The sequence below is a fragment of the Panicum virgatum genome, chromosome 5K (genome assembly GCF_016808335.1).
Source record: "Panicum virgatum strain AP13 chromosome 5K, P.virgatum_v5, whole genome shotgun sequence".
In the NCBI taxonomy this organism is placed as follows: Eukaryota; Viridiplantae; Streptophyta; class Magnoliopsida; order Poales; family Poaceae; genus Panicum; species Panicum virgatum.
The window spans coordinates 58592410-58607526 of NC_053140.1; the positions used below are offsets into that span (position 1 = coordinate 58592410).

General features: G+C 50.1%; 3 protein-coding genes across 14 annotated transcripts; 2 read left to right on the plus strand and 1 right to left on the minus strand.

The window, feature by feature from the left end:
• Nucleotides 1–2867: 2867 nt before the first annotated feature.
• On the plus strand, nucleotides 2868–9047 carry LOC120708999 (integrator complex subunit 9 homolog). Of its 4 annotated transcripts, none has more exons than XM_039994483.1 (12): nucleotides 2868–3669; nucleotides 4483–4569; nucleotides 4644–4949; nucleotides 5373–5587; nucleotides 6389–6733; nucleotides 6832–7042; nucleotides 7472–7564; nucleotides 7640–7731; nucleotides 7956–8073; nucleotides 8166–8251; nucleotides 8335–8386; nucleotides 8474–9040. In XM_039994483.1, exons 2-12 carry the CDS (start codon nucleotides 4561–4563, stop codon nucleotides 8972–8974), a joined length of 2028 nt encoding a protein of 675 aa, XP_039850417.1. In that variant the 5' UTR covers nucleotides 2868–3669; nucleotides 4483–4560; the 3' UTR covers nucleotides 8975–9040. The 4 variants fall into 4 exon arrangements, with proteins under 4 accessions (XP_039850417.1, XP_039850415.1, XP_039850418.1 ...); XM_039994481.1 differs by having other exon boundaries at nucleotides 2879–3669; nucleotides 4478–4569; XM_039994484.1 differs by having other exon boundaries at nucleotides 2879–3154; nucleotides 4478–4569.
• A 163-nt stretch (nucleotides 9048–9210) lies between these two features.
• Nucleotides 9211–12984, plus strand: LOC120709000 (pentatricopeptide repeat-containing protein At2g36240-like). 9 transcript variants are annotated; one of them, XM_039994489.1, is made up of 5 exons: nucleotides 9213–10887; nucleotides 11001–11222; nucleotides 11442–11562; nucleotides 11660–12472; nucleotides 12549–12984. In XM_039994489.1, exon 1 carries the CDS (start codon nucleotides 9292–9294, stop codon nucleotides 10810–10812), a length of 1521 nt encoding a protein of 506 aa, XP_039850423.1. In that variant the 5' UTR covers nucleotides 9213–9291; the 3' UTR covers nucleotides 10813–10887; nucleotides 11001–11222; nucleotides 11442–11562; nucleotides 11660–12472; nucleotides 12549–12984. The 9 variants fall into 9 exon arrangements, with proteins under 9 accessions (XP_039850428.1, XP_039850425.1, XP_039850423.1 ...); XM_039994492.1 differs by having other exon boundaries at nucleotides 12399–12472; XM_039994494.1 differs by lacking the exon at nucleotides 11001–11222 and having other exon boundaries at nucleotides 9211–10887; nucleotides 12399–12472.
• A 76-nt stretch (nucleotides 12985–13060) lies between these two features.
• Nucleotides 13061–14865, minus strand: LOC120710297 (nascent polypeptide-associated complex subunit alpha, muscle-specific form-like). The gene has a single exon (XM_039995931.1). It carries the CDS (start codon nucleotides 14863–14865, stop codon nucleotides 13192–13194), a length of 1674 nt encoding a protein of 557 aa, XP_039851865.1. The 3' UTR covers nucleotides 13061–13191.
• Between the last annotated feature and the right edge of the window lie 252 nt (nucleotides 14866–15117).

A 15117-nucleotide genomic window follows, 5' to 3' on the forward strand; every position in this document is an offset into this window, starting at 1 on the left:
CTCGAAAGAACACAGCTCAATTGAAGTGACTCTGCAGATGAAAGATTAATCTCAAAGTTGGGGTTTCACAAACCGACACGGCGGCGAAACTATTCTCGACAGAATAATCTAAGCAAAACCCAAGTAACCTAATGACGGCTGCTGTGTATATAGAAGAGAGAGGCTAGGGGGGCGGCCAAGGGGATGGCCGGGCAACCCTAGGGAGTACAAGGCCTTCTGGCCCAAAAACTGGCGTCGCTGCATCCAGGCAGATTCTGATCGTCATGTTGTTTCGACGATTCCCATCGACTCCAAGTGTATTTTGATATGGGATCAGTTGTGTTGGAAAGCTTATCTCCTTAGCTTTCCAACGATATATAGAACGCCCAAAACGGAGCCTGTATGTGGCCTGTGCGTCCGTTTTTGTGAGGCCTGCTCCTGCCGTCCGAACCGGACTCGCGAATAAATCGGACTTCAATGTGGATTGGGTTTTGAACTCTATCTTCGCTTGGGCCTTGGTCATATGCATATTGGTCATGTCCTCATCATAGTTCCCAAAAATTTTCGCTCGCTACAGTACCTTATAACGTTTGACCACTAATTTGGAGTATTAAATGTGGATAATTGGCAAAACCCATTCCACAACCCCCCGGCAGAATCGTGAGACGAATCTAATGAACCTAATTATACAATGATTAGACAATGTTGTGCTACAGTAACCAACCTCTAATGACGGATTAATTAGGCTTAATAGATTCGTCTCGCGATTTCTCGTCCATCCATGTAATTAGTTTTATAATTAAATCACGTTTAGTCTTCCTAATCTTCAATTGAAAAAGTGCCACAGTCGCGCGGAGGTGTCGAGATCCAGTCGCGCACTGACGTCAGCGACCTTGAACTCGTAGAGGGAGAGGAAGAAGCGCACGACCTCCTCGCACTCGGCCTCCACGGCCACGTACGTCGCGGCCTCCCCGGCGAGCGCGGCCAGGGAAGTGCCCGACGCCTCGGCATCGGCGAGGAGTGCGCGGGCGGTGTCCACATCGCCGGATCGGACGGTGGCGAAGAGCGCCTGGTGTTGGTGGGTGGGCGGCGGGGGATCCGTCGGGCTCGGCTGCGGCCGTGCGTCACGGGTGGCGCCGGCACGGGGAATTGCCGCGCGCTCATGGGTCGGGAGCCGGGGCCACTTTCCGTCGGATGGAGGGTGGGCGGGCGATGCCCCCGCAGCCGCCCCACTCCTCCGTCTTGGAGCTCCCCGCCACGCACTCCAGCGCCACGACCGGCGTCTCCACCTGCTCCCGTCCTCCTGCTCCGCCATGGCTCCCCTCCCTTCCCTGCCCAGAATCACCTCTTGCGGTCCGCTTTATCGCGCAGGCGGCGGCCGGGAATCTCGGACGCGCCGCCGCGGGGGGATACAAAACAAAGGGCACGGCGGGTTCGCAGCGACCTGCGCATGCCTCCGTGCCGCGTGCTGCCGCCAGGGTTTACATACCGACCGGTCCGGCCACATCAGCGGGCGGATCGGTTTGGCCGGAAACCGATCCAAACCGGTCAAAGTCAAATTTGAATTTAAAATCCTCTGTACAAACGGTTCGTACCGGTATATCGGTCGGTTTGATCGGACCGGTCGGTTTGACTGGTAACCCGCCAAATTCAAATTTTTTTGGTTTAAATTCAAATGTCCGTAAAATATACTAAATGAATGTTTGTATAACATGTTTTAGCTTAAATGACCCCTCTAATCCTTTTTTATACTACTTTTACATTGTATTTGTATATTTTTGTATGCGCGCTTTTTTTGTTTAACTTCAAATCCCCGCAAATTATACTAAATGAACGAATTTTTGAGAAAAGTTGACACCATTAGATTCGTCGCACCTTGAATTATTTTAGGAATTTTTTGGGAATTTTTTTTCATTTTTTGAATTCAAATTTGAATTTTGAATTTGGGCCGGTTTGATACCGGTCCAAACCGGAACCGGCCCGGACTGGTTTGACCAGTAACCGGTCAAATCGGACCGGTTCCCAACGATTTTGTGAACCCTGGCTGCCGCCCCCTCCGCGCCGTGGGGCAAGCCCCGCTCCTCCGCCTCAAGACCGCCCGGAGGTAGACGACGAAGCTGACGAGTTGAGCCCACCTGGTAGTGAGAGGAGCAGCGGGACCCGGCTATAAGAGAGGAAGAAGAGAGGAACGTGTGAAAGATAGAAAGAACATTTCACATGTTGCTGACCTAGGGACGTATTAGTCCAGGTGGCTTGTCACATCGAGCAAAATGGTAAATTTATAAAAAGCGTGAAATAAAAGTGGTAAAAATGTAAATATCATTGTAAAAGTGATATTTATACGAGTGTCATGCGATATGATGCTAAAAATGTAAAAAACCCGTCGCCTCCTCCTCTCCCCCACCGCCTAGTCTCTCTCGCCCAGACCTAGGCAGCAGGCACTCAGGCTTCCTCCAACGGCGCTCTGGACAGCGCCCCCCACCCTACGTAGGGGGGGCTTTGGGGGAGGGAGCGCTCCAACGGCTCCCCCTATAGCTCCCCCTATATACGGGGGGAGTTGAAACTCCCCCTACGTATGGGGTGAGTTCCAACTCCCCCTATATCTCTAATTACACCGTTTCTTCGCGATATTAATCCCGTTTGAGTCCCGTAACATGATGATAATGTGTATTATGACAGTACAAATACTGTATGATTTTTTTTAAATTCAAAAATGTTAAATAAATAGTTAGTTAATGAGTGATAGTATATAGGGGGAATAGATATGGGGGGAATGGTTGGAGAGAAGGAGTTAAAGGGGGAGGAATCTTTTGGAGGGAGGTAGTAAAATATAGTAAATAGTACGTTTGGGGGGAGTTGGATGGGGGAATGGTTGGAGAAAGCCTCAGCGCCGTAGCTCGTCCTCCCGGTGCCGGTCGCCAAGCCGAGGGCCGAGGCTGCGCAGCAAGTGCGCCCGCGCCACCGCCACGCGCTCCCCCACGCCGACGCCTCTTCGCCCTTCCTCTCCCCCAGTCCCAACGCCAGGCGCCGACGCCGCGCGTCTCGTCCTCTCTCTCCCAGTCGCCGGAGGCCGGACCGCAGCCTCGCACGCTCCGCACGGCCGCGCCTCGCACGCCCGTTGCCATCTCCGTTCTGAAGGCGGCTGCGGGATCCGCCGTTGACACCCCAACGCCGGGTCAGCCCCTTCTTCCTCCTCTGTGCCCCTTCCGTGCTCAAGTTCTTCGGGGATTTGTCGGGGTCGAAGGCCCCGTCGGGTACGTAATCCCCGTTCGGGGACGGGGATGGGAGAAAATCCTTCCCCGTGAGCGGGGACGGGGATTGGAACGGGGAGAATTTGCTCCAGCGGGAGCAGAACGTTCTCCAGATCCCCGGCGGGGATGGCCCCGTTGCCATCCTTGCCCGTCCCCCACTCTCGGCTCGGTCTCTTTCCCGTACGGCCCTACCGCCCTTCCGCCCCCGCGAGGCCGCGACTGCCCGCGCCCCGGCTTTCCTGAGGGCCCCGCCGGCCGCCGCCACCCGTGTCTTCCGCCGGCTGCCGCCTTACGCCGGCCGGCCCGCCCGCGGCCCCTGCTGTCTGCTGGGCGAGCGTGCCTCCCGCCAGCGCCGTGCGCGGCCCCGAGCCCCGACCGTCCGGCGCCCGGCTGCGGCAGCTAGCTGCCCAGTTCGATTGCCCAATTGAATCCGTCACTGGTCAGTACTTCCTTTTCTCATTCTATTCCACGAGACCGTGAGTCCGTGATTTCATCTCAATCTCACTTAATGTAAACATTGCTCTATTTTTTTTTTCAAAAAATTGCACTTAAGTCATGAAGAACGGAAGCATTGCTTTGAATCCCTCCAATTCATTTGCCTCTTTTGATTTGATACACATACACAAAAATTACTTCGGCTTACAACTTTTTATCCCAAAGACTTTTCAAGTGCTCAATTGATGGAACTTGAACTCCAACTTAAATACATATATTGATGATCTGGGAGGGGATGATAGATTCCAAGGCCTAAACTCACTTAGTTAGCTGATTATTAAGCTTGTTGAAACACAGAAACATGATTTTTATGGTAGGGTGTCCTTGATCCTTAAATTGTTGGCATCGATTCTACCAATGTCAACTGTAGCTGTGGAAAGAGTATTTTCTGGATTGAATATAGTGAAGAATCAAATGAGAAATTTTATTGAGTGATTATTTGGCCACTTTTATTGAGCGTGAAATTTTCTCTATAAGTGAGGATGACACAATTCACAATTTTATGGCCATGAGGAAGTGTAAAGCAAAAGCATTAGACTAGACTAGTATTGTAATCTTCTTATTTATGTAAGTCTTATTGATGTTGCAATTTTTTATGTTGTAAAATATTCGAGTTCTGAACTAATTTGTTGAATTGAATGTATTATGGGACCTTTTTTACTTATGTTATTGTAAATTTGATCATTATATACCATATTATTGTCGAAGTGCTATTAGATTATACCGAATTGTGCTTTAAATTTTTTTGCCAGGACAGAGTTTCAATTCCTGGGTCCGCCACGAACACGCTGCCACGCTGAGGGGAGGTCAGCCGTCGCCGAGAGTCGAAGCCGCCATGAAGCTGGTTAGCACCAAGCTTTCTCCCTGAGTCTTAGGCCAAATGTTCAGATCCTGACCCTAAAGTCCGCACCCTCGCAGACCTGCTTGTCCACCAGCGGCGGTGGCGGCAGTAGCTACCACTCGCCGGCAAGCCATCTCCTGGAGATGGAGGGGCTCCGCTTCCTCCTCGACTGCCCCATCGATCTCTCCGTTCTTGCGGCTTTCTCCCCGGTACCCCACACCAGTGGTGAAGGGGGCCTCATCCGCGCTGTGCCGCGCTACTGGTCGCCAGCAGCGGCGGCTGCCGCGAAAGCAGGCGGCGTGGACGCCGTAATCGTGTCCTCCGCGATGGGGATGCTGGGACTTCCCTTCCTCACCCGGCTTCCCGGATTCGCGAACACCAAGGTGCATCCTCTGCTGCTTACTCTCACTGTGTAGCATACTAGTTGTTGTTTCGGCTGTTGCTCAATTGTTTAGTTGATCCTCGAATTTTCTGGCTGTTTGTTTAGCTAATAGCTATGGAGTTGTGTTTGTTATTCCAACGATAATGAAAAATACCTCACTCCTGGAGCAATACAAAGTGCATGCTCATTGGCCTGGCCGTCACTGCATTGCAAATTGATAACCTTCATAGGTAGGCACTATGTACTAGGAAGTAAGGCACAAAAATGAAATATATTGGTGGGAACATTTGGACTCTTTTTTTATATACAATAACAGGAAGACCATGCTTCTGCTGTATGATTAGATGTGTGATGCTCAGTGTACAATATTCTACAAGGTAAGAAATTAACCATTTTGCAGTTATTGATTGTTCTGTATGGGTAGATTTATGTAACAGAGGTAGCAGCGAGGATCGGAAAGCTAATGATGGGGGAGCTGGTAGAGATGCACCGCGAATTCATAAGGTACTATGGGCCAGATATGGATGGGTTACCCAAGTGGATGGAAGGGGAGAAACTCAATGAACTCCTGCCAGTGTTTCAAAAGACAGTGACTGAAGACGAGGGAAAGGATTTAATTTCACTGATGCCTCTATACAGGTGCGTCATAAAGTGCCTTCTAAACTGTGCATCAATGGTTTTTCTTCCTGCAGAATAATTTATATGTTAGAAAGCTTGATACAGTGCACTTTTGTCCTCAACCTTTGATATAGAAATATAGTTCTAATGGACTAATTAAAGTTTGTTAGTCCTAGGAGTATAATAGGAGCAAATAACATCCAATCATCAAATCAGCTTAATCTAATAGGACACGAGTTGTTAAGGAATTTTGTCTTTCAAGCAATAATTTTCTCTGTCATATGTGAATCTAAACCCTGATCTGAGTGTAATACCCCATTACCCATATCACAACTTGATTTTAGTGAAATAATACTAGTAAACAGTGAAATATATGCAATCCATGATAAACGATCATTCAAAAGTGAACTTTTTCTTCAAATATACATTTGATTCATGGCATGTCCAAACACTCAAATTCACACCAAAATAATAGGAGGCACTACTAAATATTAATAGATACCCAAGTTTGATGTGATTTATATGGTTAGTAACATCTGATTCGTTTTTTAATTCAAGTGTCACTTGATCTCAATCAATGTGTGAATCTGATATCACCTTTTTTAACTGATTATGTTTACACCCCTAGTCGATCTTAATATCGTCTTCTTTTTTGCCACTTAGTTATCTGCATTTTGCTAGTGTCTTTGTTGCAATGTAGATGCTTTCATCCTGCAAGAATATTTCTATTAGATTCACCATGATGATACCATCCACTAGTTCATATCACTGTTTTGTTATCATGGTTTTGGTCGATTTAATTGGATTACATCTACTTGGCAGTCCAGGAAACATAGAAGAATGCATGCAGACAATACAGCCTGTTAAATATGGGGAGGAGGTTTGCTTGAATGGCATATTTGTGCTGAAAGCCTCTAGTTCAGGCCTGGAACTTGGCAATTCTGTCTGGACAATAAAAGGTCCAAGAGCTAGTATTACCTACTTGCCAAGTTCAGTATTTGTGTCGGCTCATGCATTAGATTTTGATTACAGCTCTCTGAAGGAAAACGATGTGATTTTGTTTTCGGATCTCTCATCCTTGAATGACATGGATGAGGATAATGAGAAACTGGATGAGCATGCAATGGATGAAACAGCGTCTTCGTTATGTCGCCACTCAGTGTTGAGGTGTGCTAGTTTTTGCACTTCTGTTTTGCCTGAAATACATGTGCGCTATAACCTTCAATTCTTTCTTTGGTTGAAATGTCAACCTTAAAATCTTCCAGGGATGATGGTGCTGATGCGGATGAAAAGATCCTATTCCTGTGCAACAGTGATGACATCACAGAGGAGATTGAAAGAATCAGCTTTATATGCTCATGTATCATCAGTGCAATAAAATCTGGAGGCTCTGTTCTAATACCAATAGGCCGCCTTGGTGTTATTCTTTTACTCTTGGAGCTTTTATCGGAAACTCTACATTCTTCCAGCATCAAGGTAATTGTGTCCCTTGTAAATCATATAGTGGATTTCCATTGTAGAATACCGTAGCATTTAATTAATTCTGCATGAGAGTCTCAGCTCCCAAGGTTCGTGTAGCTGGCTAGCATTCACGTCAATACTGTCCTGTATCTCTAGTTCTCTACTTATGATGTGCCATGTTTTTCCTAATGTGGACCATGATGCCAATATGTCAATTCTAGTGTTTAGGGATGTTTAACTATGCATATGATTCAAGTATCTTAAGTTCTTCACTGATAAGTAATAGCTAATTTAGTATTTGACATAGCACTACTTGTCTACCCTTTGTAGAATTCCACACCATGAAATGTGAATATTGTGTCAATTTTCTGCAGTAATGCGTACCTTTTCTTACATTATTCATTTTCTTGTCCTTTGTCTGATTATTGTTCTTGTCTGAGTCAGGTACCCATATTTATGGTTTCTGAAACAGCAGCAGAACTAATTGCCTTTACCAATGCCTTGCCTGAATGGCTATGCAAGTCACGCCAAGAGAAGGTATCACTTTTGATTCTTGAGTCTTGAAACATGAAAGTAAGATGGTCTCACTTCATTGCTGGTTATATGCTGCAGCTATTCTCTGGTGAAGCATTATTTGGCCATGTGGAGCTTTTGAAGGAGGGCAAATTATTTCTGTTCCCCCATTTACACTCGAAGGGCCTGCTGTAAGAATTTCACAAATTGTGATTCACAGCTATCTCATAAAAGACTTAGGGTTGCATGATTGGAATTCTTTTTTGATCTTTGCTACGCTTCTTATAAATGATCACTGAAGGCTTTGATCTTAATTTTATCGAGCATATGAGCTCACTTATACTTTAGTAACTGTTTTTTACTATATTGTTTCCTCCATTGGTTCTGCTGTGTGACAACACTATAATCATGACAGGGCAGCATGGAAGGAGCCTTGTATTGTGTTTTGTCCACACTGGAGCCTTAGGCTTGGCCCGGCTGTACACTTGCTTCGTCGCTGGCGTGCAGACAAACGGTGCCTTCTTGTTTTGGAGGTAAAGACTGTCAACCCTTTTGCTGAACCTAACATGTAGTATTATTGATTGCTGTTGTTGTGTTGCTAAAGTACATAAATCTTTATTTACAGCAAGGGAATGATGCTGAGTTGAGTCTTAAGCCTTTCATGCCCTTGGCAATTCGAGTCCTTGAGTGTTCTTTCCTTTCTGGAGTAAGGTATGTTGGAACTTCAAAAGGTTGTGTTTGTGGTATGCAATGTTCTAGAGTATAAGCTAAGAGCTCAACTATTTTGTTTACAGGGCAGCAAAAATTGATACATTACTGGGAATGCTCAAACCGAAGTTTGTAATGGTATGCAGTTCTTGTTTCCTCATATCAAGTAGAGCTACATTTTCATAAGTTGTCGATCCATTCCTTACGGTCTACTTTATTATGCAGCTTCCAGAAGGTCTTAAGTCACGATATTCAGCAAAGGAGAGGCCATGGTCATTCTTGTATTACTCCAAGGGAAAAACCATCGAGCTCCCAAATTTTCAGGAAGATTTCGAGGTGCACTTGGCAACTGATGTTGCTTTGGGATTGCAGCCTAGGCAACTGAATGAGACCACTGCAGTGGCAAGATTGAGAACAAAGCTGTATGTAAGCAGTGGACAGTACCAGCTGGCTGCTGCAGAGAAGCAATCGGATCAATCAAAGCGGCACTTGCTACACCGGGACGCTGTTGATCCAGATCACTTGTTACTAGCACTACAAGAAAAGGGGATGGTATGTTCGTTTGCTGCAGACGATAAGACTGCAGGTGAACGCTCTGTTCTGATTACGAGTCCAGGATATGCTCTAGTGAAGATAACATCTAATAGGACGGTTATATACTGTGATGATGAGAGAACATCCAAGCATATTTACGATGCACTTAGCAGCATTTGTAATGGGATCTGACTTCATAATTCATGTGTAATTGTTGTTTGTCATGAGATTGAGTATGTGAATTGCCATGAAGTGTCATCTGAAATGTGCCTGAGAAAGGATCCAGTGATTCGGTTCGGTCTTCCTCCATCCAATTCAAGTTTCTAGTTCGATCTGATTTCTGGGCCCATGGACTAGTGAAAGCTACTTTCACTGCTGGGCCGGTTAGCCGTAGCCCATCTCCTTGACACATGTCGGCCACCTCACTGGAATGGAATCCCCTCTTGTTCACCTCAATGGCCGGTCAAGGCTAACCTTTCCCTCTCGGGTCTCGGCTCTCGGTTCCGGCGATGGCTGCCTCCCGCCGCCTCGCGCGGAAGCTGCCCTCGCTGATCTCCAGGCATCAGCGCCTCATCTCCCCGGAGGCCGAAGCACCGGAACTCACTGAACCCTCCACCACCTCCACACCCATCCCACTCGACCCCTCCCTGCCCGTCCTCCCGCTCGCCGTCTCCCACCTTTCGCCGCCGAGCCCGCTTCCGATGCTCCCCTCCGCGCACGCCTCCTCCCCGGTCTCTCTCCTGCGTCTCCTCCGCCGAGCGCGTCACCACCCGCGACTCGCGGCGCTCGACCTCCACATCCTCCTGGCCGCCGCGGATGCGTCCCCCGCGTTCCGCCCCGACCATGGCCTGACGTCGCTCCTCGCCGCTCGCCTTGCGTCCTCCCGCCGCCTACCCTCTCTTCGGCGCCTCCTCGAGCTCGTTCTCGCCCGACCCTGCCCCTGCGCCGACGACTCCATCTTCGCATGCCCCGAGCTCCTGCCCACCTTCCGCAAGGCCATCGTCGCCTTCTCTGCCTCCGGCGACATCCCCGCCGCGTCCGAAGTCCTCGCATACCTCCGTCGCGCCGCTGACTCCCCACTCCCCGCCGAGTTCTACAATATCATCCTCCACGCCCTCTCCCGCCTCCGCCGCCACGACGATGTCATCCGCTTCTACGGCGAGATGACCTCCGTCTACCGCGTCGCTCCGGATGCCTACACCTTCAATATACTTATCAACAGCTCCTGCCGCGCGGAAGGCGTCAACAGCGCCAAGCGGTGGTTTGGCGAGATGCAGCGCCGGAGCTGCGCACCGACGGGCGTTAGTTTCAATACACTCATGCGCGGGTTCATCAGAGAAGGCAGGTACAAGGAGGGAATCAAGGTCGCACGCGAGATGCTTGAGCTTGGAGTCGGGCTGTCGGTTGTATCCATGGAGATTTTGATCGGTGGCTTGTGCCGTGGTGGTGAGGTTCTAAAGGCGGCTGAGGTGTTTGCTGAGTTTTTGGGGGATGGGGTGGTGCCAGAAGGGTTTGATTGCTTTGAACTTGTTGAGGCTCTGTGCCGTGTGGGGAAGATGGACAAAGCAGTAGAAGTGGTGGACATGGTATTGGAGAGGAATATGAAATGCTGTCTCAGCGTGCCTGCTGGCGTTACTATTTTGGAGTGCCTGATGAAGGCTGGGAGGCTGGATAAGGTTTTCCACTTGATGCAGAGAATGGTTGAGCAGGGAATTATTCCAGATACAATTTCTTGTAACTGCATCTTTGAGGCACTTTGTGAAGCAGGGAGGACAGCTGCTGCGAACCAGCTTAGGGTGCTGGCTAAGGAGAAGGGTTTTGAGGCTGATAGCGAAACCTATCGTGTGCTGGTGCAGGGATTTGGAAGGCAGGGGAGAAGGAAGGAAGGGGAGGCTGTGTTGGATGAAATGCTTGATTCAGGATTTATACCAAACATTGCCTCTTATAATAGGCTTCTTGATGGCTTGCGTAAGGGAAGATCTTTGAGGATACAAGAGAATTTCTCAGGGGATGTGAAAGCACCAGATTGAAAGTATGTCTCAGAGGGAGGGAGGGACAGTGGTGTGCATAACTGCAAGGATACAAAATGGGAGGCTTGAAATGAGGTATTGTTCTGAATATGTTCTTCATTGCAAATAACTCGTTTCATTGCATTGCCTGTACAGTTTTTTTTTTAACTCCATATAAACACCATATTTCCTGCTTTGTCTATCTTCAGCGATATTAACAGCAGTTAAGAGTTTCCAGCCCTTCTATGCCATGAGAAGGTGTCATATTGAAATTTTCGAACTTCCAACATGGTACTTTGGAGACTACTTTATGATACATCCTTCACTTGCCGGATTTGAATTTTGAAGGCTCCCTTGCTTGGACACGAGTCCCATCTATTTGATTTGGGGTAGCATTTTTCTGACATCTTGCCAAACCCATCGTTGCTAAGGTCTGTATCACTGTATGGATAGAAAATGCTTCATTCTATTGGGGATTTCAATTTTTTTTAGATAGGTATACATATGTCTTCTCGAGCGCTATATTAACATTGACGTTGATTTTGTTCCAAGTTCTGTTTGGCCTAAATTAGATAGTGCAAAGGTAGGACACTAGGCCTGAATATTATCATCCTAATGAGCTATCTTAGTGTTGTATTTTCTATGCCCAGTGTCCCCAAGTATCATGGGCTGATATCCACAAAGTTGGGAGTTAATGATATTCGGAGGCAGTAAACTGTGCACAGAAGGAAGTTAGTAGTAATGTGGAAATTCAATAACCTCATTATGATGGTATCTTCCTATTCCCTCCTTTCATATATGCAGTCTCTGGATATTTTAATGCTGCCAAATGTTTCAGTCGGAGTATTATCATATTTCGAGACTGCAGATATAGAGATGGCTCTGGTGTTACTGCTTCCAAAGAAACAGACATAGGAACAAGCGTCACTGCTTTGAAGTAACTTGTCTTCCAGCCATCAATTGATCATAATGCCTAGGATAGGGGATTTGCAAATGTTAATGATGAAGAAAATATTTTTCGGGGAACATGCTGAACATGGGAAGATAATCTTCTCAAGGTTTGCAGGAGGCAATGCAATGCTTCCATTTGGATCGGACGGTCTAAGGTTTTCTCTTGTGTCTACTTTCTAATTGAGGATTCAAAGGAACTAATGTTTGTTGGGGTTTTACCCCTAAACAGACGAGAGATGAGATAGAATGAGAGGACCAGCAAGTCAAACAAGCAAGAGAGCAAATAAGCAAGGGGCTAAGAGTCCCCCACCTCCTCCCCATGGGGGCTATTTATAGGGAGGAGGAGGTGGTTGTTTATACTTATTCCATTGGTGGGGTCGAATATTACAAGAAAGTCCTTGATGTTTACAAACAGGTCTCTAGAAGCTGCAAATAAGTCCCTAGAACTCATAAACTAGCCCTTAGATCCTCTAACTTAGACTCTTTTACACAAAGGGGGTCCCTAGCCTTAGGTGGCAGCCAAGGCGCACCCCCAACAATGTTGATTGAAAATTATCATGCAAAGCTTGTCAGCAACCAGCTACCCGTCGATACTATTACCCAATCTCCACTAAGCAGTAATTGTCTTCTCTCTATTCACCACCATGACAATACAGTTCTATTGCTACAAATTTCAACAGTGGAGAAACTTGTGTAGATGTTCATCTCCTCAGCGTTAGTCTCTCTTAAGGTACATGCAGATTTTTTTTTTTTTATGGTTCACATTGTTAGTCCAGGCATTACTGATATGCCATTGGTTTCTGTAGTGACCATATCCACAATGTTTATGTGCGTTGCCGGCCGGCGGGTGCTGTCCAGCGGACGCTTCCATGCGTGTGCATGGCGGCTGCGAGACCAGCCGGTTGCTTGGCCCTTCCGGTGAAGGTGTTGCAATTCTGGCAACTTGGCATGGCAGCCAGAGAGCAGGGCGGTCGGTGCCGGTGGTCAAGGTGAAAGAGTGCAGTTGTCCAGGGTGCGTGTCTGGAGGGACAAGGGAAGTATCTCTCAGTTTGGCAAATCGAGAAGCAATGGAGCAATCTGTGGGGTCATGTCTCTGGCGCGCTTCACTTCACAAAGCATCTCCTCTGCATTGTAGGCATAGACAAACACGAACTGACAAAGTGACAATGCACGCACGATCACTCGATCAGTGTCCAACCTGTTGCCTGATTTAATTTCTAGACAGAATTGTCACTGGCTCGACCCCTGATTCCATTCGATTGACAAAAAAAAAAACAAGAACCCCAAATGTTTTTCAGCCAAAAAATAACTAAAATCCAAAATCCAAAATACATGAATTCATTCTTCTAGCTCTAGCTCTGAACTGACACGACCATACGCGAAGCAACCAATATAATCAGATGCATATGCACCCCTAGTGATGTGATTCCAATAATGGAAGCGGAGAAATCATTGCCGGCACCGCGCCCTGCGCAGCGCGCCCGCCGGCGGCGGGTCGAGCCAGAGCGCGCAGCTGGGCTTCACCATGTACCTGAACGGGAGCCATCGCCCGAAGTTGAGCTGCACGTAGAACCTGCCCTCGAGCTGCATCTGCACGAGGCCGCCGGTGGACGTGACGTTCTTCCACACGTCGGCGTCCTCCGGCCGCATCACCACCTCGCTCACCACCAGGTGCACGGACCGGAGCGCGGAGTCCCCGGGCCTCTCGTACAGCGGCGGCCACACCGCCTGCGTCCCGATCAGGTGGCCCTGGAAGTAGAGGTCGAACTGCATGTAGTGCAGCGCCACGTCGATCTTGGTGTTGGGGTTGTAGATGGCGGCGAGCACGTAGAGGTCGGAGTTGAGCGCCTGCCCGAGGTGGGGCGGCGGGAGCTCGTCGATGTACCCGGCGTTCAGGGTCGCCGTGCTCACGTGCAGCCGCGGCGGCCTCGGGTGGTAGAGGAGGTAGATCACCAGGATGGCGAGGCCGATGCAGACCACCACAAGCCAGAAGAGGATGCAGCACAGGGTGAAGAGGAACGCCAGCGGCTTCTTGGAATTCTCCTTCCTCCTCCTCCTCTCCGTGGGGCCGAGCATCGGCGACGGCTGCCACTTCTTGCCGTGCGGCGGTGGCTGATGATACGGTGGCGTCGGCTGTTGGGGGCGCGCGTCATGCGCGTGCGGCGGCGGCAGGCGGGAGTCCGCCGCCGCCGGCACCTCCGTGCCGTATCCCGTATCGAGAGTGCTGACGCGATCGATGGTCTTCGCGGTGGGGAGCCCGGAGCCGAACCTGCGCGGCCCTTCCGGTGCGGTGGGGCTGCCCCCGTGTGGCGGCGCTGCTTCGTCTCCAGGTCCAGGTGTGTCCGTGTGGCGGCGCGCATCCGACGAGTCCTCCGGCCGGTCCGAAGCCCAACTAGTCGGGGCGAATCTGAAACGTTTCGGCCGGCGCGGCGGTGCGGCTCCACCAGGTGGCGGTGCCGCAGGCGCAGCTCCTCCAGGTGCGGCGAGGCTACCTGGCGGCGGGGCAGCTTCTTCGTCTCCAGGTGCGTGCTTATGTGGACGACGATGCTGGCGCGCGTCCGCAGCCCAAGTCGTCGTGGCCATTCCGAAATGCTTCCGGCGCGGCAGCGCAGCTCCAGCAGTTGGCGGCGCAGCTCCTCCCGGAATAGCGAGGCCGCTCCCCGTCCCGGGTGGCGGGGCGCCTCCCGGTGGCGGCACCGCCTGCTGCCGTTCTTCGGCCTGCGGGTACGGTCCATAGGCCGGCGGCGGCTGCTCTCGCCGCCTCTGCGACGGCGGCACATAGGACGGCCTGGGGCGTGCTGCCGCCGGCTGAGAGACAGGAGCCCCGTTGCGTCCCTCGCGCGGGTACTGCGCCACCTGCTGCGGCTGGCCTCCATCCTGCGGCGGCACCACGAGGGTCTCGCGGCGCCCGTCGCCCCCGTGGGCCGCCATGGCCGCACTGGTCGTCCCTGCGCCGTCGCGCAGCGACGACGACCCCGCCGCAGCCTGCCCCTCGCCCTGCACGCTCGCCTTGCGGGTGCGGCCGGTGCCCGGCGGAGACGGCGCCGCAACGCCGCCGCGAGCGCGGCTCGGCGTCAGCGGCACGCCGCCGCCTCCCTCCGGCGCCACCGGCTGTTTGCTCATGTCTCGGCAAAGGGCAAGGACCAAGGGAAACCAGCCGATCAAGCAACGCAGCAGGTGGTACGTGACTGGAGCGAAGCAAGGAAGTGGAGATTGGTGAGTGGCGTTGTGCTAGCTAGCACTTGACACTTAGAAGAAGAGTTTTGGAGGGAAGGGGGGCAAGCAAGGAATCATTTGATTTGTAACCGGGGCAAGCAACTTAGCCATGCATCTGGTGCTTAGTTATACAGTTATACTGGCAGTATCACCACCCGT